A 27,163-nucleotide genomic window follows, 5' to 3' on the forward strand; every position below is an offset into this window, starting at 1 on the left:
TAGCCCGGATACAAGATGAGATACGGCCTCTAGCCCGGATACAAAAGGAGATACGGCCTCTAGCCCGGATACAAGATGAGATGGGGCCTCTAGCCCGGATACAAGATGAGATGGGGCCTCTAGCCCGGATACAAGATGAGATACGGCCTCTAGCCCGGATACAAGATGAGATACGGCCTCTAGCCCGGATACAAGATGAGATACGGCCTCTAGCCCGGATACAAGATGAGATGCGGCCTCTAGCCCGGATACAAGATGAGATGCGGCCTCTAGCCCGGATACAAGATGAGATACGGCCTCTAGCCCGGATACAAGATGAGATGCGGCCTCTAGCCCGGATACAAGATGAGATACGGCCTCTAGCCCGGATACAAGATGAGATACGGCCTCTAGCCCGGATACAAAATGAGATGGGGCCTCTAGCCCGGATACAAGATGAGATGCGGCCTCTAGCCTGGATACAAGATGAGATGGGACCTCTAGCCCGGATACAAGATGAGATACGGCCTCTAGCCTGGATACAAGATGAGATGCGGCCTCTAGCCTGGATACAAGATGAGATGGGACCTCTAGCCCGGATACAAGATGAGATACGGCCTCTAGCCTGGATACAAGATGAGATGCGGCCTCTAGCCTGGATACAAGATGAGATACGGCCTCTAGCCTGGATACAAGATGAGATGCGGCCTCTAGCCCGGATACAAGATGAGATACGGCCTCTAGCCCGGATACAAGATGAGATGCGGCCTCTAGCCCGGATACAAGATGAGATACGGCCTCTAGCCCGGATACAAGATGAGATACGGCCTCTAGCCCGGATACAAGATGAGATACGGCCTCTAGCCCGGATACAAGATGAGATACGGCCTCTAGCCCGGATACAAGATGAGATACGGCCTCTAGCCCGGATACAAGATGAGATGCGGCCTCTAGCCCGGATACAAGATGAGATACGGCCTCTAGCCCGGATACAAGATGAGATACGGCCTCTAGCCCGGATACAAGATGAGATACGGCCTCTAGCCCGGATACAAGATGAGATGGGGCCTCTAGCCCGGATACAAGATGAGATGGGGCCTCTAGCCCGGATACAAGATGAGATGCGGCCTCTAGCCCGGATACAAGAGGAGATACGGCCTCTAGCCCGGATACAAGATGAGATACGGCCTCTAGCCCGGATACAAGATGAGATACAGCCTCTAGCCTGGATACAAGATGAGATACGGCCTCTAGCCTGGATACAAGATGAGATGGGGCCTCTAGCCCGGATACAAGATGAGATACGGCCTCTAGCCCGGATACAAGATGAGATACGGCCTCTAGCCTGGATACAAGATGAGATACGGCCTCTAGCCTGGATACAGGATGAGATACCACCTCTAGCCTGGATACAAGATGAGATGGGGCCTCTAGCCTGGATACAAGATGAGATACGGTTGGACATGGTGTTCTGCTGAGTGATGGAAGCCCTGCCATCAGAAGAACACATGTGGCGGCAGGATGTCCTGCACATATCACGGAGATGTTATTGTCCTCGTATCATACTAGGGGGTGACCGACTGTCCTATGGGATGCTCACCAGCAGTGGGGGCAGTGTGTCGCTCCACAGGCAGGACTGAAGCCTTCACCACCAGGCCTCCATACTACTAACTGTCACCAGATCTCGAATAGAACCTGAATTCATCACACTTCAGTTCCAGTCCATACTCCCGGTTTCTCGTACACACCACCACTGCAATACGAAGGTGATGGTGGCGGTCTGTCAATGGCAGGACATGTCATGTGCGCCGTGACACCAATTCCCTTCTGCTGAGCTCCTGGAAAAGGTCCGGACAGAGTCGGGGTGTAATGAACGGGCCGCCAGTGTCTGGACGGTGGAGCTGCTCGTCAATCCTCTCTACTGGTGTCTGCATGCACTCGCACAACTACTGCTCCCAACATCTAGGGCAGAATGGGCTAGGTCAGTGATAGGCAAACTGCGGCTCTCCAGCTGTTGCAGAACTACAACTCCCAGCATGCAAAGACTGCCTACAGCAGGGCAAGGTGGGAGTTGTAGTTTTGCAACAGCTGGAGAGCCGCAGTTTGCCTATCACTGGGCTAGGTGGTTGGCAATTCATTGAGACGACCATCCTGCCCTCCTCAGTCCACGTATCCACGCGTTCTCAGGCCTCTTTCTCACACGAGCGTGGCGGATCAGGTCCGGATGCGTTCAGTGAAACTCGCACCATTTTGCAAGCAAGTTCAGTCAGTTTTGTCGGCAACTGTGTTCAGTTTTTTCCGTGCGGGTGCAATGCGTTTTTCACGCACGTGATAAAAAAAAAAAAAAACGTAAGGTTTACAAACAACATCTCCTAACAACCATCAGTGAAAAACGCATCGCACCTGCTTGCGGATGCGATGCGTTTTTCACTGAAGCCCCAATCACTTCTATGAGGTCAGGGCTGCATGAAGAACACAGAATATAGAACATGCTGCGTGTTTCACGGAACGCAGAACTGATGCGTGAAAAATAAAGCTCATGTACGCGGACCCATTGAAATGAATGGGTCAGGATTCAGTGCGGGTGCTATGCGTTCACGCCCTGCATTGCACCTCGCTCGTGTGAAAGGGGCCTCAGAGTCTGTCAATTGGGCAACGTGCCTTAAGAGGAATGTCTAGCAGTCAACAAGCTCTCACCAAGAGGTACACTGCCCAAAAGTATCCTCTGAGAGCCTTTTTTATAGGACAGCGGTGGAATCCCTTTTAGGCCCTCATGTGGCGAGTCCCAGACCTGTAAGCATTTACTTATCTGCAGCAATCCGACCTTTCTATAATTTCAAAGAATCAGTTAAAGGGGTATTCCGATTATATTGTTACCCCCCATCCTATGTAGAGGAAAAACTATTAGACACCGATCACGAGAACGGGTCGTGCCTCATGGAGCCTCCCAAAATGGGGCAGCCATTCCATTCATTTCTATGTGATCGGTGGGGGTCCCAGCTCTAGGACCCCCACTGCTATAATAATTATACCCATCCTTCGGGTAGGAGGAAACAATATAATCATTTGTTTGGATTTTGGGAGATGCAGGGGACACGTCTGTCAATCATGTCGTACACATGAAGTCCAGCGTTGGGCCGACCCACAAACACATCAGCGATAACCTTAAAGGGTCTTTAACTCTTAGGGCTCATTCAGACGGCTGTTTGCCGTTTTTTTGTGGACAGTTCAGCATGGGCCCCGTCCCCAGCATTCATACACTGGCTCTATGGACAGAACATCATTGTGGAGAATTCCTTTAAGACCATGACCAGCTGCTGTGCAGGAGGCAGATCATGTCGCGGCCCCCATGACTCCAGAGGCGGCTGGGAGTCCTCAGTCGTACTGAGCAGTCAGAGACAACCCCAATCATCCGCAGAGGTTTCCAACCCCCTCCAATCTGTAGGGCAACATCAAGTCTCCACGCTCCAGTCACATCCAAAGCAGCAGTTTACCATGCATTTTTTTTCAGCTGATATGCCTCTGTGTGAGATGCAGCAGTTACACCCTTTCCAGTTTGCTTTTGGGCCTTCTCTCCTGGCTCGTTGCCTGGTGGGAGTAGTAGTAGAAGCAATAGGAACACAATGTCATGTCGCTATGTGACCTCAGCACAGCATGGACATTATCCAAGTTCACTGAGCAGAATTTTAAATGCAGCTCTGGCTGTGACTGGAGCACCTTTCCAAGGTTGGAAAGTATACATAACAGCTGTGTGCGTGCGCAGCGGATCAGTGAAGCAGATGTAGATTCTAGCTGCACGCTATGCCCACTTTCCACCCTGCCTGTGGACACGCACGCTCGGCCGCCATTGGAATGAGCCCCTGCGGCGCCTCCTTTCTTCATTTCATACCAATGATAAAACAAACACCCAAACCTTGCGGGCTTTCCATGCCCCTCACTGTTCTTTTCCTTCACACAGACACGACCATGACGTGCGCCCCCAACACATGGACATACGCCGCAAGCACTTCACTCCCCGGGCGCTTTTTCTCCAATTTTGTTTTTGAGTATTTTTTTTTTTTATTATTTCATTTCCAGACTAAACCTACTTTTTTTTATTTAATGCAAATTACAGATACCAGGTAACTATCTCCGGAATTGTGTCACACAGAACAAAACGTATTTACAGAGAGGGAAGGGAGGGGGAGGGGGGCGGACATCAGAAAATAAAAGATATATGCAGAACGTGACCGCGCCGAGGGCCGAACACACGAGGTTGGTGGATTTCAGTCACAGAGGCGTTCAAGTAGTAGTAATGTCCTCAGCCCGTGGATGCAGATCTCGGAGTAACCGCCGCCAGCTGGAAACTTTAGGGTTTTTTTTCTTTTCTTTTTTTCTACACGTATCATAATGGACTCTTCGCAGCTGATTCAAGGCTGTTCGCCAACTCGTCCATCAGAAACCACACACTGAAGCGATATTACAGGCAAAGCAAAAAAAAAAAATATATATATATATGTGTGTATATATAATCATCTATAGAGACGAAGTCACAGCTGTGGGCGACATTCTGGAGCACGATGCCGGTCACGTCCCTTTCCAACTCGCGTCGGGTAAGACTTCAGAATAAGAATTAAAAAAAATTAAAATAAAATTATTGCATTTTTTGCAGATTAAGAAAAAATAAAAAAATAATACAAAGAGCGGACACCAGGGCCTCATCCTCACCAACCCCTCCCCCCCCATGCTGACGTGACATGGAACTTTCCGGTCGTCCGATGCATGCACTGTGCTTTTATTGGGGACATCGCATACGTGATTGTGGGGGAAAGTGGTTTAAAACAAAAAAAAACCTGCGGCCACTTAAAGGGAACCCGTCTCCCCTCCTGACATGGCTGTCACCTGCATTCCCCTTGTAATAACAATTCTGGAGCATCTATTCCTGAATTATTCCTACTAGAAGTTTATTAATAACTGGACACCTGGGTGTTACCAGTTGGGGGCGTGTCCCTACAGTCCGACACTGTCCAATCAGTGAAGTCCGTGTCAGACGCCCAACTGGTAACACCCGTCAGTACCTTTATCAAGAATAATAGAGGAACAGCGCCAAATAGTCAGGAGAAAGGCTGATCCAGAATTAGTATTACATGGGGAACACAAGAAGTCACTTTGACACGTCCAGAGAGGGGACAGCTCCTCTTTAACCTCTTCATGGCTGATGGGGGGGGGGGGGGGGGGACAGGGGCCTGTTTCACTGGAGTGGGGGGGGGATGGTGGAGCGGCATAGTGCATACAGATGGGATGGGGATATGTACATTGTCGCCAGACGCCGAGCTCTGATCTAACGCTCCCCAGCATTTCACAGGTTAAATCATGCCTCATACTCCAATCACATCCAAAGCTGCATTCACAAATCCGCTGGCTGCCACTTGGAATTCGTCAGCACTGTGCGGACAGACACGGCCTGTAGTGCACTGTATTATAACACCCCATGCCTGGTGTCATTACTAAGCTGCCCACATTGGCAGAACATGCTCAGTGCAAGCGCAGCACGGGCAACCTGAGTGCAAATGGAAACCAGCCCCGTGTGGCTGCAGCCCTGGCTGTGAGTAGAGAATAAGACAAGCTACTAATACCGCTTTAGAGGTCCGGGACCTTCGGAGGAGCAGCTGCTTTACACCTTCATGAGAACGGAGGCCGCTCCACCCTATGGAAGTGTACCGCAGCTGCAGAGCGCCACCAGGTGGACGACAGGCAGGGTCAGATCTCCGCTTTATGATCTACATATAAAGTCCATAGGATACAAGTGTCTATCTACTCATTGGTGGCCTCAGTGAGGTAGCTGGTGCCTCATACCCCAGACCTCAGGTTTACGTATGAATTACCAGAGACGGGGGCAGAGCGCACTAACACCAAGGACTAGCGGGAAATAAACCGAAATCAGCCGCGATGTGCCCCCACCCATCATATGCAGCGAGGTCCGTGACCTCCAACCCGCACAGCGAGACCATTCTGCAGGCGCCATTTTGTCCAGCAGGTACATTGATGTGCACAGGGCTGTGCGCTCAATTCTCCAGTACCCCCCCCCCCCCCCCCCCATGCCCAGCCGCAGCAGTGAAAAGGTTAATGGCCACTCTCCTGTGCCGAGGGCTAATGTGACGCAGGGGCAACACTAGTCCAGCAAGCAGAGTTAATGCCCATGGGTGTAGCAGAACGATGTGGAGGTATAATGTCCTTATTACATAGTGAAGCCCCTCCCTTTCATCTAAGCCGACCAATAACAGAGGCCAAAAAAGAGCCAATGAGAAGCCACATACACGTCCCCCCCCCCGCCCCCCCCTCCAGAAAACCAGGCAAAACTTACAACAGGAAAGTAATAAAACTAAGAAACATGGAGGAGAAAACAGAGAGCGGGCGTCACCAGGGGGCGCTGTGCGCAGCAGCGGGGAGGGGCGGTCACGGGTCTCATACAATAAGGCACTCCGAGATTCAATCCGGTGCAATGAAGGGAGGAGCCGACCCCCCGCTGACCGCGCGACTTACAGTGAAATAAAAGCCACAGTAACAGACAAGGGCCCGAGGAGCGACGAGCGTGGCAGCGGCCAATCACCAAGCCGTCCTCTGCTGGGGCCAGTGGGGGGGGGGGGAGGGGAGGAGGACACCCCCCGCACCAAGAAAACTCCTATGGAGTGAGATTTTAAAAAAATAAAAACAAAAAATAAAAATTACAGAAAAAAAAAAAATCCTGCGATATTTATAGATATTTTACAAGGTTAAATAACAATAATAATAATTATAATAAAAAACTGAACCACTAAAATCCACATGGATGGCGCTTCCTTTACAGTTTATGTATATATATATATTTTTTTTCTTTTTCTTGATAAATGTGGCCAGTGTTTGGTGGAAGAGTCCGGGACACCGGGTGAGTGCTACCCCTCTCTCTTTCCCCACCCTCTTGCTACTTTGCCCGTTTCCTTCTCGTCCGTGCGCGGAACATGCTGCGATTATTGGCTCAGGTGGAGTTGGAGGCCGAGGCGGAGGCTGCGTTGTTGGTCGGTCCGCGGTCCCCGGCGTTCGAGTCTAAATGGGAACAATGGAGGGAAATGAACATAAAAAGATTCAAAATCACATACACAAGACACCGGGGTGGGGGGAGGAGAGGTCACACCCACCAGACACCGGGGGGGGGGGGGGGGGGAGGAGGAGAGGTCACACCCACCAGACACCGGGGGGGGGGGAGGAGAGGTCACACCCACCAGACACCGGGGTGGGGGGGGGGGGGAAGGAGAGGTCACACCCACCAGACACCGGGGTGGGGGGGAGAGGTCACACCCACCAGACACCGGGGTGGGGTGGGGGGTGGGGGGGGAGAGGTCACACCCACCAGACACCGGGGTGGGGAAGGGGGGGGGAGAGGTCACACCCACCAGACACCGGGGTGGGGGGGGGGGGGGGAGAGAGGTCACACCCACCAGACACCGGGGTGGGGGTCACACCCACAAGCCATCGGGAGGGGAGAAGAGGTCACACCCGCAAGACACCAGGGTGGGGGAGGAAGCTTGTCAACCCTTAAAGTAATGGCGGCACTGGACTCAATAATGTTTGAGACCACAATGGATGCAAACATTAACCCCTTTACTGCCCTAGACTACCAAGCACGCAGATACTGGCCCCTTCCTAACCTCTAATATTAGAGATGTAGACTTAAAGGGCTTCTGTCACCCCACTAAAGTGATTTTTTTTTTGGGCTAGTTACATTCCTTATAGCGCGATATAGGAGAATATAATCTTGTCACTTACTTTGATGCGGCCGTTTCTTGAGAAAACGAAGTTTTATTATATGTAAATCCGGTCTCTACCAGCAAGAAGGGCGTCTACTTGCTGGTAGCCGCAGCAGAAAACGGCCCCCTAGTCGTGTTGATTGACAGGGCCAGCCGGGATCTCCTCCTCCGGCCAGTCCTGTCAGTATTTCAAAAATCGCGCGCCTCTGTTCATTCGGCGCAGGCGCTCTGAGATGAGGAGACTCATCTCCTCAGAACTCCCTCAGTGCGCCTGCGCCGATGACGTCTTCTCTTTCGGTGATGTCATCGGCGCACGATTTTTGAAATACTGACCGGGCCGGCCGGAGGAGGAGATCCCGGCTGGCCCTGTCAATCAACACGACGAGGGGGCGGTTTTTTGCGGCGGCTACCAGCAAGTAGACGCCCTACTTGCTGGTAGAGACCTGATTTGCATATAATAAAACTTTGTTTTCTTAAGAAACGGCCGCATGAAAGTAAGTAACACCATTATATTCTCCTATATCGCGCTATAAGGGATGTAACTAGCAAAAAAAAAAAAAAAATATCACTTTAGTGGGGTGACAGAAGCCCTTTAAACCCAAAATCTGCCCTACACCAAGAAAACAGACATCGCACCCTCCATTATCTTGGGCAATGAATGGGTTAATGTCTTTCCCGGGTGGCCTAGAGCAGACAGGGAGTCAGTGTCACTGGAGGTTTAGGACAGATAGAGTTAATGTCCACATTCCTGGTGGTCTAGGGCAGAGTAGAAGTCAGCGAGGCAGCGGAGTGTGGACATGCCCTAGACCACCAGGGATAGACATTAGCCCCTTCCATGCTCCAGCCCACAGGGGTGTAACCCCAGATCTCCTAGACAACACCATGTCTCCTAGGCCACCATGAGTAAAGACACAGATCCCCGACACAATCTGTACCGCTCCTGAGCAATAAGCCCAAAACCCTTCACTAACCTAGACCACCCGAGACGCTGGCACAGAAACAGACCAGGGGTGCACCACCTTTTTAGGTCTGGGGGCCGTGTTGTCATATTGCTGTATTTCAAGGGGTCACAAAACAGGTCACTGTTACACAGACCAATCCAAAGTGGACGGGGAGGAATGATCGCTGCCGCAGTCGTTCCTGCCTCACTGAGCTCTACTGATCATTGGTAGCAGTGATTACACCGGGAGATGTGCGGACGATAATCGTACGTCTTTCACCCGAGTGATTGCTTTATCGGCTGATGTAGATGATGTCGTGGGAAGCGGGAAAAAAAATGTCCGACACAGGATAAATTTTTATTTTTTTTACGACGTTCAATATGCGATAAAACGAACCAGTTACGTTCATTCTATAGGTCTGTACGAATCCAGTGATACCTTATACGTATAGTTTTTCTTGCGTTTTGATACTGACAAATAATAAAAACCTTAGAAAAAAAAAAATCTGTTTTATTTTTTCTTCACCATGTCCTGACCCCTATAACTTTTTTGTAATGTGTACGGAGCGGTGTCAGAGCTCCGCGGGGCGATCTGTACTTTTCATTGATGCCATTCTGGGGCGTGTATGACTTTTTGATAACATTTTATTACATTTTTTGTGGCAAATGAAGCGACCAAAAATGGCGAATCGGTCATTTCAACTTTTTTTTTCCCACCTGTAAGGCGGAAAATATTTACATATTTGTATAGTATGGGTGTTTTCGCACATAGCGATACCCATTATGGAGTTTTCATCTTTTTACATTTGGATTTGATTTTTTTTTTTACAGTTCCCATAGGGAAGTACAAGCAGCAATCGGACTGCTAATGTCACAGACCCATGGAGCTACAGACCGCGGCTCCAGCTACATACAAGCTCCGGCTCCTCCGATCGCCGCTGGAGCGAGTTCTGGGTTTGCGCGTGCCGCAGTTGGCGTGGACTTTTATATTCTTTTACTTATTTTTAATTTATTTTTGGTACATAATATGTCCCGCAGGAGGAGAGGAGCAGATTGCTAAAAGTTTTACACATTTCTATCTGTGCTCTTTCTGGGCTTTGAAGTCACAGAGGGGGTCCTATCAGTGACTGACAGCCTGCCCTCTATGAGGAGGAGGAGGTCCTATCAGTGACTGACAGCCTGCCCTCTATGAGGAGACGGTCCTATCAGTGACTGACAGCCTGCCCTCTATGGGGAGGAGGAGGAGGTCCTATCAGTGACTGACAGCCTGCCCTCTATGGGGAGGAGGAGGAGGTCCTATCAGTGACTGACAGCCTGCCCTCTATGGGGAGGAGGAGGAGGTCCTATCAGTGACTGACAGCCTGCCCTCTATGGGGAGGAGGAGGAGGTCCTATCAGTGACTGACAGCATGCCCTCTATGGGGAGGAGGAGGAGGTCCTATCAGTGACTGACAGCATGCCCTCTATGGGGAGGAGGAGGAGGTCCTATCAGTGACTGACAGCCTGCCCTCTATGAGGAGGAGGTCCTATCAGTGACTGACAGCCGGCCCTCTATAAGGAGACGGTCCTATCAGTGACTGACAGCCTGCCCTCTATGAGGAGGAGGAGGTCCTATCAGTGACTGACAGCCGGCCCTCTATAAGGAGACGGTCCTATCAGTGACTGACAGCCTTCCCTCTGTAACTGTGCATACAGAGTCAGCTGTCAATCACTGACAGAACCGCCTCCTCGACTTCAAACCCCAGAATGAGCACAGATATACCGTATTTTCGCTCCATGAGACATACTGTGGCAGTGCGCCTTATAAAGCAAATACTAATGACATTATGGAAGCTGTCTTCAGTATGAAGGAGCGGCGAGTGTAGTGGTGTCCTGGCTGTACTCACTGAACCCTGGTCTTCTTCCAGACGACATCAGGTCACAGTGCAGCGCTAGGATGGCAGAAGCCAGGGAGAGGAGAGTGTCAGCATCCTCCGGAGCAGGAGAGGTAAGTTCATTTATTATTATTATTTTATTTTTTTGTTTGATGGAGCTTTGGGGTCTGATGAGCTTGGGGTCAGAGGAGGAATGGAGGTCTAATGGACATCTGATGGAGCTTAGGGGTCTGAGGAGGAATGGAGGTCTAATGGACATCTGATGGAGCTTAGGGGTCTGAGGAGGAATGGAGGTCTGATGGAGCTTAGGGCTCAGAGGAGGAATGGACGTCTGATGGAGCTTAGGGGTCTGAGGAGGAATGGAGGTCTAATAGAGCTTAGGGCTGAGAGGAGGAATGGAGGTCTAATGTAGCTTAGGGGTCTGATGAGGAATGGAGGTCTAATGGAGCTTAGGGGTCTGAGGAGGAATGGAGGTATAATGGAGCTTAGGGGTCTGAGGAGGAATGGAGGTCTAATGGAGCTTAGGGATCTGAGGAGGAATGGAGGTATAATGGAGCTTAGGGGTCTGAGGAGGAATGGAGGTCTAATGGAGCTTAGGGATCTGAGGAGGAATGGAGGTCTAATGGACGTCTGAGGTAGCTTAGGGGTCTGATAAAATAGATTTTTTTTCTTATTTTCCTCCTGTACATCCTAGCTGCGTCTTCTAGTGCGGTAAATCGCCTGACCTACGAAAAGTGCTCAGACCCCCCAAAATGCTCTATGGTTTATAGTAGGAGTACTCAACTGGAAGACTGCATTCCAAATACGGACCGTGGACGCCAGCTGTCCGGACCCCTGCCATCCCTTCCATAGGAAGCAGCACTTTAGGCAGCTTCCTAATCTTAGAATGCGTCCGGAAACCTCTGGGGCACAAGCTCCTCCCCCCACGCAGGCACCAGGACATGTCTCTCTCAGCACTTTCACCCGGCGCCTGCACGTGGAGGAAGCAGTCTCTCTCAGCGGCTCAGTCCCTTCTCTCCTGCAGCAGCACGTAAGGGAGCTTCAAGCTCCAAAGGACACTTACCTGCTGCTAGAGGTTCCACAATCCCCATTATTGGACGTGGGCCCTTCATTTTAAGGGGGCCGCAAAAGATGCAGAGAGCACACTGTAGGAAACGCTCACTGCTGACTGGAGCGCCGGTCCTGTCCTGAGCTTCCAGTCAGCAGGGGGCTTTCACCTTGGTGCGAGAAAATGAAGGAGGGGAGTGCTTTTTTTATTTTATTTTTTGCAAAAGCAGAGATGGGGGCATTATTCTGACTGGGGGCACTAATGGGGGCATCATCTTTACTGTTGGCATTCAGCTCGGACCTTCACCTGACTGCAGACCCAGGTATGTGGACCCCTGGTTTACAGGGAACATTCAGGAACCTGGGAGAGCTGGGCAGTCACTTATACGGCTGCTGTAGCGGCAGCTATATGGTTGTCGCCCAAATTTTATAGACCCCACAAACAACGCAGGATCTGTTCCCCTACTGCTAAATCCACGACCATCACCCCCATACATCAGGAGGAGATCCGACAGACCACCACTCAGTACCACGGGGCACGCGGACTCACCTGATGTCGCTGTGGCATTTGTGGGGGTGGACACAGAGGCTTGGTTCCGAGCGTGGGCTGGGATCAGGATAGACGATAGGGAAGGGTTACTGGACAGTTCTGCAAACGAGAGAAAAGAAAAGGAAGAGAAAAGTCAGAAAAGGCGGCAACGATACAAACACTGAACGTCTAGAGGGCGGCTGGAAAGTCTGTGACCCTTCAGAGTTCTGCATCGGCCCTAAAACTACATCCGTCCTAAAAGCAGATAATGAAGCAAATCAGACAAATGAGTCAGAAATGTTAGACTTGGAAGGGTGCCCTTAGTCTGTACACAGTGGGGGTCATCTACTAACATTGGTAGTAAACAAAACAAAACAAAAAAAGGTCGAAAGCCAGCTTTAACAACTTAACGCAAAGTGCGACAATATTTAGTTGTACGGCCTCATTTACACCGTCCTCATCACTAGGGTGGGAGGGGAAGTGACGGGGGCCGGGACCTCAGCTCCAGCAAATTTACCACAAAGTAGGAAAAGAAGAGTAAAAACAAGTAAACCAGGGCCTGGAGCACAGACCGCCAGAGGTGCACGCCTCGTCACAGCCAATCCTCCAGCAGCACGGGGAAAACGCAGCTTATTTTTAAGTGATCCCCAGGGCTCCACCGGCAGAATAGTGAGTGCAGCTCTGGAGTATAATACAGGATATAACTCAGGGTCAGTACAGGATAAGTAATGTATGTACACAGTGACTGCACCAGCAGAATAGTGAGTGCAGCTCTGGAGGATAATACAGGATGTAACTCAGGATCAGTACAGGATAAGTAATGTATGTACACAGTGACTGCACCAGCAGAATAGTGAGTGCAGCTCTGGAGTATAATACAGGATGTAACTCAGGATCAGTACAGGATAAGTAATGTATGTACACAGTGACTGCACCAGCAGAATAGTGAGTGCAGCTCTGGAGTATAATACAGGATGTAACTCAGGATCAGTACAGGATAAGTAATGTATGTACACAGTGACTGCACCAGCAGAATAGTGAGTGCAGCTCTGGAGTATAATACAGGATGTAACTCAGGATCAGTACAGGATAAGTAATGTATGTACACAGTGACTCCACCAGCAGAATAGTGAGTGCAGCTCTGGAGTATAATACAGGATGTAACTCAGGATCAGTACAGGATAAGTAATGTATGTACACAGTGACTGCACCAGCAGAATAGTGAGTGCAGCTCTGGAGTATAATACAGGATGTAACTCAGGATCAGTACAGGATAAGTAATGTATGTACACAGTGACTGCACCAGCAGAATAGTGAGTGCAGCTCTGAAGTATAATACAGGATGTCACTCAGGATCAGTACAGGATAAGTAATGTATGTACAGTGACTGCACCAGCAGAATAGTGAGTGCAGCTCTGGAGTATAATACAGGATGTAACTCAGGATCAGTACAGGATAAGTAATGCATGTACACAGTGACTGCACCAGCAGAATAGTGAGTGCAGCTCTGAAGTATAATACAGGATGTAACTCAGGTTCAGTACAGGATAAGTAATGTATATACACAGTGACTGCACCAGCAGAATAGTGAGTGCAGCTCTGACGTATAATACAGGATGTCACTCAGGATCAGTACAGGATAAGTAATGTATGTACACAGTGACTGCACCAGCAGAATAGTGAGTGCAGCTCTGGAGTATAATACAGGATGTAACTCAGGATCAGTACAGGATAAGTAATGTATGTACAGAGTGACTGCACCAGCAGAATAGTGAGTGCAGCTCTGGAGGATAATACAGGATGTAACTCAGGATCAGTACAGGATAAGTAATGTATGTACACAGTGACTGCACCAGCAGAATAGTGAGTGCAGCTCTGGAGTATAGTACAGGATAAGTAATGTATGTACAGAGTGACTGCACCAGCAGAATAGTGAGTGCAGCTCTGGAGGATAATACAGGATGTAACTCAGGATCAGTACAGGATAAGTAATGTATGTACACAGTGATTGCACCAGCAGAATAGTGAGTGCAGCTCTGGAGTATAATACAGGATGTAACTCAGGATCAGTATAGGATAAGTAATGTATGTACACAGTGACTGCACCAGCAGAATAGTGAGTGCAGCTCTGGAGGATAATACAGGATGTAACTCAGGATCAGTACAGGATAAGTAATGTATGTACACAGTGACTGCACCAGCAGAATAGTGAGTGCAGCTCTGGAGTATAATACAGTATGTAACTGAGGATCAGTACAGGATAAGTAATGTATGTACACAGTGACTGCACCAGCAGAATAGTGAGTGCAGCTCTGGAGTATAATACAGGATGTAACTCAGGATCAGTACAGGATAAGTAATGTATGTGCACAGTGACTCCACCAGCAGAATAGTGAGTGCAGCTCTGGAGGTATAACACAGGATGTAACTCAGGATCAGTACAGGATAAGTAATGTATGTACACAGTGACTCCACCAGCAGAATAGTGAGTGCAGCTCTGGAGTATAATACAGGATGTAACTCAGGATCAGTACAGGATAAGTAATGTATGTACACAGTGACTGCACCAGCAGAATAGTGAGTGCAGCTCTGGAGGATAATACAGGATGTAACTCAGTATCAGTACAGGATAAGTAATGTATGTACACAGTGATTGCACCAGCAGAATAGCGAGTGCAGCTCTGGAGTCTTGCTTGGTCCAGTCACCTTCCTTCCCAACCATTGTCACGTGTGAACATGCTCTTTGATCAGCCGACAATCGATCAACTGCCATCTTTTATATGGCTAGACCTCTCCCCTGGTCCTTTCAATCTCGCACCTGCGCTGTTACTGTTACTTCGGGGTGTATCAGGACATGAGTGGCGCATGCACAGTCGGCATCTGCACTTGCATCGGTACTCAAAATAACAGCGCAGGTGCAAGATTGAAAATGCCAGGGGAGAGGTCGTGGCAGTTGCTCGATTGTCGGTTGACCACAGAGCATGTTCACACGTGACAATGGTTGGGAAGGAAGGTGGCCATTGCGCAGTATTCTGATGCTGGGGCTGGGCTCACAAGCCAAGACTACACAGTAAACCGAGGGGTGCGCTCTCCCTTTAAATGCACTCCATTATGCCCTTGTACTTACCTTGAGTGGTAAAGTTAAATAGTGCAGGGAATTCACGGCCATTGGGAAGCTTGGGGTTGGGGTCTCGCAGCTCATCAAAGAAGGAGTGGGCGCAGGCATCCAGCGGGGTGAGGCGGGCGGTGGGTGTGTATTCCAGCAGCCGGCTGCACAGTGCAATGGCCTCCGGGGGAGTCCGAGCTCTAAAAACCTGCAAAAAGACATAACCCTTTAAAAATAAAAAAAAATAGATCTGACTGAGTGTGCGGCTTGTGAATCCTGGTCATGGAGCAGATGAGATGGAGGGGGGAGGGCAGGAAGAGGTAATGATGGGGAAGTCAATGAGAAAGGGGGAGACTGCAAAGGTTAAAGGTCACACCCCATCTCCTCCCCAGATATCCCCCCACATGCACTGCAGGCTCGCTGCTCTTCTCTCCTTGACACAGTCTTTCCCACTCCATCAGACTGGGGGGCAGCTGGTACGGGGGGCTCACCTTAGTCCAGGGGTGCGCCTTTATCTGAGGGAACTTGAACTCTGTATAGTTGGGGTTCATTTCTCTGATCTGCTCCCGCGTTGGGGTGCCCAGGACCTGCAACAAGACACAATCCGATTACAACACAATACATGGGAATGTGGGGTGACAGTGCCACCGTCATCGTGGGCGACCTCAAATAATCCCCTCCCCCGCAGCAAATGCCAGTGTTCTGACCTCCCCCCACCCCTTCACTGATGAGGTGACGGGTGACTGGGATAAAGGGGTCGGCAGCAGCAGACGAGGATCCCGGTCAATGAGGGGGAATGGATTTAAGATGACAGGTACGCGTGTCCGTGCCAGGCACTGAACAAAGGACAAGACCCAGACTGCTCTGTGCGCCGCCACTCCCAACATCTTCAATATGATCCGTATAATCATGGCTCGGAGAAGACTCCCTATAGTCATCTCTCTGCCCCCACCGCACCCTGTGCCTCACACACTATGAGGCGCACAGCTCTGCTATACCACCGCCTCGCCCCGGCAGAGTAACGCTTCCCTGCTAAATCACCTCCTAAATATGTTACAGGGACAACGAGGAACAAATGGTCTACAGGTTAAGCGGACGATGGGTGATGTAGTGCATTAGAGATGGACATGCAGCAGAGCGATTCAGACTCTTCTTATCCCCTGCGGCACAGACGTCAGCGGCTCTAGACTGGAAGATCTGCGCTAAATTTAGTTCCTGGATGACGACACAGAAGCGAGGCCTAAAGCAGGCAGACCCCCGGAGACCGATGCCCACCACAGTGGGGGGAGGGCAGGCGATGCAGCACACTGCTGGCCCATGACCCGCCTGGACCTGAGGCTAATTTTTAAAGAAGCATCTCCCTCCCTCCATGTTCTCTCTGCCATAAGATTGAGAACCTCAGCATGAGCAGTGGCTGCTAGGTGATTTCATGTGGTGACACTAGAGGGCAGCACAGAGCAGGGCCCGGCACCTACAGAGAAAACACCCGAATCTGGGGTTTATTCAAAGAAACTGGGGTCAAATACACCCCCTACTGCCAATAGAGGACGTGAGGTGACACAGTATACAAGGTACGGGGAGGACGTGAGGTCATACAGTATACAAGGTACAAGAGACGGGGAGTATGTTAGGTGACACAGTATACAAGGTACGGGGAGGACGTGAGGTGACACAGTATACAAGGCACGGGGAGGACGTGAGGTGACACAGTATACAAGGCACGGGGAGGACGTGAGGTGACACAGTATACAAGGCACGGGAGGACGTGAGGTGACAGTATACAAGGCACGGGGAGGACGTGAGGTGACACAGTATACAAGGCACGGGGAGGACGTGAGGTGACACAGTATACAAGGCACGGGGAGGACGTGAGGTGACACAGTATACAAGGCACGGGGAGGACGTGAGGTGACACAGTATACAAGGCACGGGGAGGACGTGAGGTGACACAGTATACAAGGCACGGGGAGGACGTGAGGTGACACAGTATACAAGGTACGGGGAGGACGTGAGGTGACACAGTATACAAGGTACGGGGAGGACGTGAGTGACACAGTATACAAGGTACGGGGGAGGACGTGAGGTGTCACAGTATACAAGGCACGGGGAGGACGTGAGGTGACAGTATACAAGGCACGGGGAGGACGTAAGGTGACAGTATACAAAGCACGGGGAGGACGTGAGGTGACAGTATACAAGGCATTGGGAGGACGTGAGGTGACACAGTATACAAGGCACGGGGAGGACGTGAGGTGACAGTATACAAGGCATTGGGAGGACGTGAGGTGACACAGTATACAAGGCATTGGGAGGACGTGAGGTGACACAGTATACAAGGCACGGGGAGGATCTGAGGTGACAGTATACAAGGTACAGGAGACGCGGAGGACGTGAGGTCACACAGTATACAAGGTACAGGGAGGATGTGATGTCACACAGTGTACAAGGTACAGGGAGGACGTGAGGTCACACAGTGTACAAGGTACAGGGAGGACATGAGGTCACACAGTGTACAAGGTACAGGGAGGACGTGAGGTCACACAGTATACAAGGTACAGGAGACGGGGAGGACGTGAGGTGACACAGTATACAAGGTACAGGAGACGGGGAGGATGTGAGGTCACACAGTATACAAGGTACAGGAGACGGGGAGGACGTGAGGTCACACAGTATACAAGGTACAGGAGACGGGGAGGACGTGAGGTCACACAGTATACAAGATACAGGAGACGGGGAGGACGTGAGGTCACACAGTGTACAAGGTACAGGAGACGGGGAGGACGTGAGGTCACACAGTATACAAGATACAGGAGATGGGGAGGACGTGAGGTGACATACACCACGATACAGGAAGGCCTTGGGGCTTACCTTGATAATCTCCACCAGTTGGTCTACACCGCTGTCCCCAGGGAAGATCGGCTGACCCAAGAGAAGCTCTGCCAGCACACAGCCCGCTGACCACACATCTGAGGAAGGAAAGCAGAGCAGTCAGGTGGCATTGCACTAGTGGTGCCATCTCTGTGCACTTTACATGCTCGTTTAGCCATTATTTACCAGCATCCCAGAATTACTCAGTGCAACAACACTACACTACACCTCCTGCAATGCAGCAGAGTTAAGAGTATTATGTGCAGGTGATAGAACAGCTAGGGGACATGGAGGAGTTCTTGAGCCTGGAAATTTGGCTGCACTGGATATGAATAGAACAGGGATGCCCAACCTGCAGCCCTCCAGCTGTTGCAAAACTACAACTCCCAGCATGACCTAATAGCTGTAGGCTGTCCAGGCATGCTGGGAGCTGTAGTTTTGCAAGAGCTGGAGGGCCACAGATTGGGGACCCTGGACTAGACGATAAGAGGTTAGGTAGAACATTTACAGGAAAACGCCTACAAAAGGAGACTGTCTGAACCTCACCCATCCCCTCCACCAGTGACAGGTATGGACGATGCACCCAGACGGACTGTTTACAGTGAACAGTGCCAGCAATAACCCTGCACTGTGCGGGTCCCTGTACGGCTGCGGAGACGTCAAGTTAAGGGCACTCGCTGGGGTTGTTTGCCCCAGGGACTACAGCTCTCATCTGCGCTGGGTTTGTATAGAAGTTGAACTTTTCTGTGACAGGGCGGTGCCCCTTTAATCGCGGCTGTGTGGGGTTAGGATAAGTACGGTTTCTGTGACCGTAGCCTAATACCCCGCTAACCACAACACAAAACGGATAAAACACATGAAAATAATCCCAGCAATTCCCACCGTAATCTCCTCATAATACTGAAGACAAAACTGAGACCCCAAAGAAGAGATCAGCCATGACGGTGCCCCCTCCCCACCAACCTCACATCAGACCGCCATCCCCTGTAAGGACCGTACGCCCCCCCGTATCCCAGGTGAACACTCGCCCCAACCCAGTCACTGATCTCAGCCACCCCTGCACTAACAAGATGGCTACTTACCTATGCTGGAAGTGTAGTCAGTGGCCCCAAAGATCAACTCTGGAGCCCTATAGTACCGGGAGCAGATGTAGGAGACATTGGGTTCCCCACGGACGAGCTGCTTTGCACTGTGAGAAAGGAGGAAAGATCGGATGAAAGACGCCGTATACTGTAAAACACACAATATATGATATAGCGGCATATCAGTCACACATCGTCCAGTACAACACCTCATGTATGCAGATATATATATGTATTATAGAAGTGGCCCCTGAGCTTAGAGCATCACAGAGAGTCCTCAGCAGGTTGTATCAGAGATACAGAGACTGGAAGAGTCACAGAAAGGCAGAGAAGTGGACGTCCTGTGGCCACATCCCACACCGATGACCGCTTCATTGTGAACACTGCTCTGCAGAACCGGATGATGAAAGCCACACAACTCCAGGCACAATAAGGGAGGTGAGAGGCACCAAGTGTCACGTCAGACCATCGGAAACCGTTTACATCAGCGTGGTCTGAGTGCTAGATGACCTGCAAGGTACCTGACTGCACCACCAGGCACAGGCGTCATCGTCTTGCATGGGCCAGGTTGCATCTACACTGACGAGGGACCGGTGGCCTCAGCGCTGTTCACTGATGAAAGTCCATTCACGCTGAGCAGAAATGATGGCGACATCAAGGAGAGCGCTCTGCATCAGCCACTGTGGTCACCAGACGAGCCTGTGGTGGGGTCACAGTGCGGGCCGGTGTGTCTGGTCCATACAGAACTGTCCTATACTGTGAAGGGTCCAGTGACCGCCCAGACCACCTGAAGAACATCAGTAATCCAGTCATTGTGCCTCTGCAGGAACAACACCGGCCTAATGTCATCTTCATGGAGGACAATGCTCCAGCTCATCGAGGTCCCATCATTAGGGAACAGCTGCTGGAGACGGGGGACCTCACATGGAGCGGCCTGCACTTTCTCCAGACCTGAATCCCATTGAAAACCTCTAGGATCAGCTGAGGCCCCGTGTAGAGGCTTGTAACTGTACCCCAGAACCTCCATGACCTGAGGGCCGCCCTTCAAGAAGAGTAGGATACCATGCCTCAGCGGACAATAGGTGACTTGTGAACAACAGGAGACGTCGTCAGGCTGGAATTGATGCTCAAGGCCACAGGGCAAGTCATTGAGACACAGACATTTTGTGGCAGTGTACCCAGCACTGTGGTCGGCTTCTGTGTCAGTAAATTGTCCGAGATGAGGAGATCACCATCGCTGCTTCTACTTAATGCCCGACTTTAGCCGGAACTGGTTAAGTTTTCCATAAATTTCACCTGAAAGCCTTTTTGTGAGTACTGTATGTATATTAAAATTCCAGCAGCGAGAAGAAGCTGTAAGGTTGTGCAAATCGAGGAAGACCTTGGTTTATCACTCCAGCAGATCACTATGCGCCGAGGCCAAGATATCAGTGCCGTTCAACTTTGTGCCCCAGTGTTAGGGAGAACGACAGCAAGAGGTACAGAGAGGAAAACCTCTGCGCGGACGGATCGTCTGATTAGGAGAATGTAGCAGTGATGATCCAGTCTGTACTGCAAGAGAAACAGCCGAGGGCGGCAAACCGCGTCTACACAAAGTGCACCACTGGCCTACGAGCCAGAGGTCCAGCTATAGGAGTCCACTGACCTCACACCACCGCTATCAAAGGCCATCATGGTGCACAGCAAGACAGCAATGGAGGCCTCTCTGACACAGTGATGGCTGGAGACCACGTGGGCAACACCATGAAGAGGCCTTCACAAGGGAATGCCACACCGGCCCTACTCCCGGGATTATGGTGCGGGTGGTATAATGTACAGTAGCTGGACAGCTCAGTGTTACTTTGATTTAGTTGTTGAGCCAGTGATACGGACATTTTTCAACAGGAATAAAAGGTGAGGAAACAAGAAGAAACCAATGTGGATAAATAGAACTGTAAAGAAAGCAATAAATGTGAAAAAGAAAAGCATTTAAATCACTAAAACAGGAGGGAGCGAGGAAACACTGAAAAACTATAAGGAAAAAAATAGAATATGTAAAAAACAAATAAAAGCGGCCAAACTAGACGAGAGATTAATTACGAAAGAGAGTAAAACTAACCCTAAAATGTTTTTCAATTATATAAATGGTAAAAAGTATAAATCTGAAGGTGTCGGCCTCTACAGAGTGATGAGGGGGGAGTCGCAGAGAGCGACGAGGAGAAAGCAAAGCTGTAAAAAAAAAATTTCTCCAATGTATTCACTGAGGAAAATAAATTGTCAGATGAAATACAGAATGTAAAAGTAAATTCACCAATAAAAGTGCCCTGTCTGACCCAGGAAGAAGTACAACATCGACTTGAAAAGATTAAAATAGACAAATCGCCGGGACCAGATGGCATACACCCCCGTATCCTAAGGGTATTAAGTGATGTCATAGCCAGACCCTTATTTCTGATATTTGCAGACTCTATACTGACAGGGAATGTCCCACAGGATTGGCGCATAGCAAATGTGGTGCCAATATTCAAAAAGGGTCCAAAAACAAAGCCTGGAAACTATAGGCCGGTAAGTGTAACATCTGTTGTGGGTAAACTGTTTGAAGGTTTTCTGAGAGAGGCTATCTTGGAGCACCTCAATGAAAATAAGCAAATACCGCCATATCAGCATGGCCTCATGAGGGATCGGTCATGTCAAACTAATTTAATCAGTTTCTATGAGGAGGTAAGTTGTAGACTTGACAGCGGCGAATCAATGGATGTCGTGTATCTGGACTTCTCCAAAGCATTCGACACTGAACCACATAGAAGGTTAGTATATAAAATGAGAATGCTCGGACTGGGAGAAAACGTCTGTAAGTGGGTAAGTAACTGGCTGAGGGATAGAAAACAGAGGGTGGGTATTAATGGTACACACTCAGATTGGGTCACTGTCACTAGTGGAGTACCTCAGGGGTCAGTACTGGAGGGGTCACTGTCACTAGTGGGGTACCTCAGGGGTTAGTACTGGGGGGGGGGGTCACCGTCACTAGTGGGGTACCTCAGGGGTCAGTACTGGAGGGGTCAGTGTCACTAGTGGGGTACCTCAGGGGTCAGTACTGGGGGGGGGTCACTGTCACTAGTGGGGTACCTCAGGGGTCAGTACTGGGGGGGGTCACTGTCACTAGTGGGGTACCTCAGGGTCAGTACTGGAGGGGTCACTGTCACTAGTGGGGTACCTCAGGGGTCAGTACTGGGGGGGGGTCACTGTCACTAGTGGGGTACCTCAGGGGTCAGTACTGGAGGGGTCACTGTCACTAGTGGGGTACCTCAGGGGTCAGTACTGGAGGGGTCACTGTCACAAGTGGGGTACCACAGGGGTCAGTACTGGAGGGGTCACTGTCATTAGTGGGGTACCTCAGGGGTCAGTACTGGGGGGGGGGGTCACTGTCACTAGTGGGGTACCTCAGGGGTCAGTACTGGAGGGGTCACTGTCACTAGTGGGGTACCTCAGGGGTCAGTACTGGAGGGGTCACTGTCACTAGTGGGGTACCTCAGGGGTCAGTACTGGAGTACCTCAGGGGTCAGTATTGGGCCCTATTCTCTTCAATATATTTATTAATTATCTTGTAGAAGGCTTGCATAGTTTATATATATATATATATATATATATATATATATTATATATTATATACATACACATACACACACACTACAGAGGACAGTATACTGTATATATACACTACAGAGGACAGTATACAGCATATATATACTACAGAGGACAGTATACAACTACAGATGAATATGGATAGATTGGAGGCTTGGGCAAATAAGTGGCAGATGTTGCTCGTGCTGTGGCAGCCTGCGTGGTCTGGGGCGCTGCACTACCATGGCCTGCCGCGTCTCCGGACTTGTCTGCCATCAAGCACATCTGGGACATCCCTAGGCGGCAATTACAAAGGGAACTGCCAGCAGCAGATCTTGATGATTTGTGTGCCCAAGTGCATTCAGTGCGGCAGTACATGCCTCAGGCGACCATTAATAGCTGCCAAGGCGTCAAAGTGCGTAGGTTTCCATGTGTGGCCTCATACTCACTACTGAATACATTCAGATGTTTTGTTTCCATTTTTTTTTATCATTTGCAGATAATTAACATGTCTACCGATCCCGTGATTTCACAACTTTTTCCTTCTTGGTGTTTCAATTTCAGTACCGCTATTTATTTATATATATATATATATACACACACACACACACACACACACACACACACACACACGTGCAGTACCACTACATACACAATACCGCTATATATACACACACACACACACACGTACACTACATACACAGTACAGCTATATACACAGTACCGCTATATATACACACACGTACACTACATACACAGTAACGCTATATATACACACACGTACACTACATACACAGTACAGCTATTTATATTTATATATATATACACACACACACGTGCAGTACCACTACATACACAATACCGCTATATACACACGTACACTACATACACAGTACAGCTATATACACTACCACTATATACACAGTACCGCTATATATACACACACACGTACACTACCACTATATACACAGTACCGCTATATATACACACACACACGTACACTACATACACAGTACAGCTATATACACAGTACCGCTATATATACACACACGTACACTACATACACAGTACCGCTATATATACACACACGTACACTACATACACAGTACCGCTATATACACACACACACACATGTGCAGTACCACTACATACACAGTACCGATATATATATACACACACACACACGTACACTACATACAAAGTACCGCTATATATATATACACACACACACGTGCAGTACCACTACATACACAGTACAGCTATATACACTACCACTATATACACAGTACAGCTATATACACTACCACTATATACACAGTACCGCTATATATACACACACACGTACACTACATACACAGTACCGCTATATATACACACACGTACACTACATACACAGTACCGCTATATATACACACACATGTACACTACATACACAGTACCGCTATATATACACACACGTACACTACATACACAGTACCGCTATATACACACACACACACACACATGTGCAGTACCACTACATACACAGTAATATATATATATATATATATATATATATATATATATATATATATATATACACACACACACACACATGCAGTACCACTATATATATATATAGAAAAAGAAAGTCCAGCGGGAGCACCAGCCTGAAGAGTGGGTGCAAAATCCAAGGGGGATGACGGCAGTCCCCAATAGTATAATCGAAAAAATAGGACTGCACTCCAGATATTGATGAAAAAATCAAGTGGTTTTATTCACCCATGTTATGGCAAATCATGCGACGTTTCAGCTCTTGCGAGCTGAAACGTCGCATGATTTGCCATAACATGGGTGAATAAAACCACTTGATTTTTTCATCAATATCTGGAGTGCAGTCCTATTTTTTCGAATATATATATATATATATATATATATATATATATATATATATATATATATATATATATATATATATATATATATATATATATATATATATATCACAAAAAAATCTGCGGCACTCCTTAAAGTAGAAAAAATGTGCAATTTATTCACACATGTCAGCAAAGACAACGTTTCGGTTCTCTCACAGAACCTTTTTCAAGTCAAGTGAACATATAAAGTGCATATGTGCATATATAAATACATCATCACATGGTGACTAATTAATTCAACAGCCAATGCAATAGCAGTGCACTCCCCTTAGGGGTAAGCTACAACTCATGTGGTCAATTCCAAATGTTAACATGGATACCAATCTATCCTAAATGCATGTAGGTGAGATTTCAAAAAACATATAATTCATTGAAATCCTCATCAATGCGTGCAGGTGCATATCATAAGGTGAACAGTGCAGTTAAAATCATGACTGTAGTACCTTCTCAGAGCAAGTTTATGGAGAGAAATATGGGACAGGGCGTCTTCACTTGTATGGAGGCTCACGCCACTCTTCCGCGTCTGCTACTCCCCACTGCGCATGTGTCAATCCTTCTTCCCTCGTGCCGCCATTCATAGCCACCCTGCGTCACGTATGGGCGGAGCCCCATATGGTGACGCTCGATCGGCCGCGTCAGCACCATCCCCGCACGCGCTGCGTGCGATATTGAGCTGCGCCAGTCGCACCGAGCCCCATCACTGGTCTGTAGCCGCCATTTTAAGTTAGGGCACTCATCTGGGCAAAATATTACACCTCTGTTTTTCCATAGTTCTTCTCCAAACTTATAATCCGATGTGGACCACAGTCAGAATAACAATTTAAACAATGCCTACAAGCAATTAAGCCATATGTTTAACATGAACATATCCGTAGCTTCTATTAATTCACTATATACAGTATGCAATGTACATCAAATCACAGGACTGCGAACATGAGATTAACTGACCATTTCTCCTGTTACCCTAAATTCAACGTTTAACCCTTTTGGTTTCAAAGTATCTAACCGAAAGATCCACCTGAGCTCGGTTTTCTTTAATATATTTAAACGATCCCCTCCTCTCACCAAAGGTTTAACGTGGTCAATGACCATAAATCTCAAGTCACTCTCCCTGTGATTTTTTTCCACAAAATGTTTCGATACAGGCAAATCAGTTCTTTTACTCCTGATGGACTGTCTATGGTTATTCAACCTGGTCTTTAAATCACATGTCGTTTCACCGACATATAGCTTTTTGCAAGGACACCATAGTACATATATCACCCATGACGAGTCACAGGTGAGATAATGCCTTATGTTAAAGATCTCTCCCGTGTCCATCAGGAGTAAAAGAACTGATTTGCCTGTATCGAAACATTTTGTGGAAAAAAATCACAGGGAGAGTGACTTGAGATTTATGGTCATTGACCACGTTAAACCTTTGGTGAGAGGAGGGGATCGTTTAAATATATTAAAGAAAACCGAGCTCAGGTGGATCTTTCGGTTAGATACTTTGAAACCAAAAGGGTTAAACGTTGAATTTAGGGTAACAGGAGAAATGGTCAGTTAATCTCATGTTCGCAGTCCTGTGATTTGATGTACATTGCATACTGTATATAGTGAATTAATAGAAGCTACGGACATGTTCATGTTAAACATATGGCTTAATTGCTTGTAGGCATTGTTTAAATTGTTATTCTGACTGTGGTCCACATCGGATTATAAGTTTGGAGAAGAACTATGGAAAAACAGAGGTGTAATATTTTGCCCAGATGAGTGCCCTAACTTAAAATGGCGGCTACAGACCAGTGATGGGGCTCGGTGCGACTGGCGCAGCTCAATATCGCACGCAGCGCGTGCGGGGATGGTGCTGACGCGGCCGATCGAGCGTCACCATATGGGGCTCCGCCCATACGTGACGCAGGGTGGCTATGAATGGCGGCACGAGGGAAGAAGGATTGACACATGCGCAGTGGGGAGTAGCAGACGCGGAAGAGTGGCGTGAGCCTCCATACAAGTGAAGACGCCCTGTCCCATATTTCTCTCCATAAACTTGCTCTGAGAAGGTACTACAGTCATGATTTTAACTGCACTGTTCACCTTATGATATGCACCTGCACGCATTGATGAGGATTTCAATGAATTATATGTTTTTTGAAATCTCACCTACATGCATTTAGGATAGATTGGTATCCATGTTAACATTTGGAATTGACCACATGAATTGTAGCTTACCCCTAAGGGGAGTGCACTGCTATTGCATTGGCTGTTGAATTAATTAGTCACCATGTGATGATGTATTTATATATGCACATATGCACTTTATATGTTCACTTGACTTGAAAAAGGTTCTGTGAGAGAACCGAAACGTTGTCTTTGCTGACATGTGTGAATAAATTGCACATTTTTTCTACTTTAAGGAGTGCCGCAGATTTTTTTGTGCTACATTACTGGTCCTGGATCGAGGGATCACTGCGGGCA

The 27,163-nt window shown here is 48.7% G+C and overlaps 1 protein-coding gene across 2 annotated transcripts in view; it reads right to left on the reverse strand.

Moving 5' to 3' along the window:
- Positions 1-4,064: 4,064 nt before the first annotated feature.
- Positions 4,065-27,163, reverse strand: part of LOC122923432 (glycogen synthase kinase-3 beta) — a 72,419-nt gene continuing 49,320 nt past the window's right edge. Inside the window, exons 6-11 of one of the 2 annotated variants that reach the window (XM_044274242.1) lie at positions 19,188-19,294; positions 18,106-18,203; positions 15,729-15,824; positions 15,259-15,463; positions 12,153-12,251; positions 4,065-7,041 (exon numbers count right to left, since the gene is read on the reverse strand). In XM_044274242.1, the coding sequence (XP_044130177.1) occupies positions 6,974-7,041; positions 12,153-12,251; positions 15,259-15,463; positions 15,729-15,824; positions 18,106-18,203; positions 19,188-19,294 (673 nt within the window). In that variant the 3' untranslated portion in view covers positions 4,065-6,973. The remainder of the gene's footprint in view (positions 7,042-12,152; positions 12,252-15,258; positions 15,464-15,728; positions 15,825-18,105; positions 18,204-19,187; positions 19,295-27,163) is intronic. The other variant, XM_044274243.1, reaches the window with a different exon arrangement.

The sequence above is a fragment of the Bufo gargarizans genome, unplaced genomic scaffold (genome assembly GCF_014858855.1).
Source record: "Bufo gargarizans isolate SCDJY-AF-19 unplaced genomic scaffold, ASM1485885v1 original_scaffold_1615_pilon, whole genome shotgun sequence".
NCBI classification, from domain to species: Eukaryota; Metazoa; Chordata; class Amphibia; order Anura; family Bufonidae; genus Bufo; species Bufo gargarizans.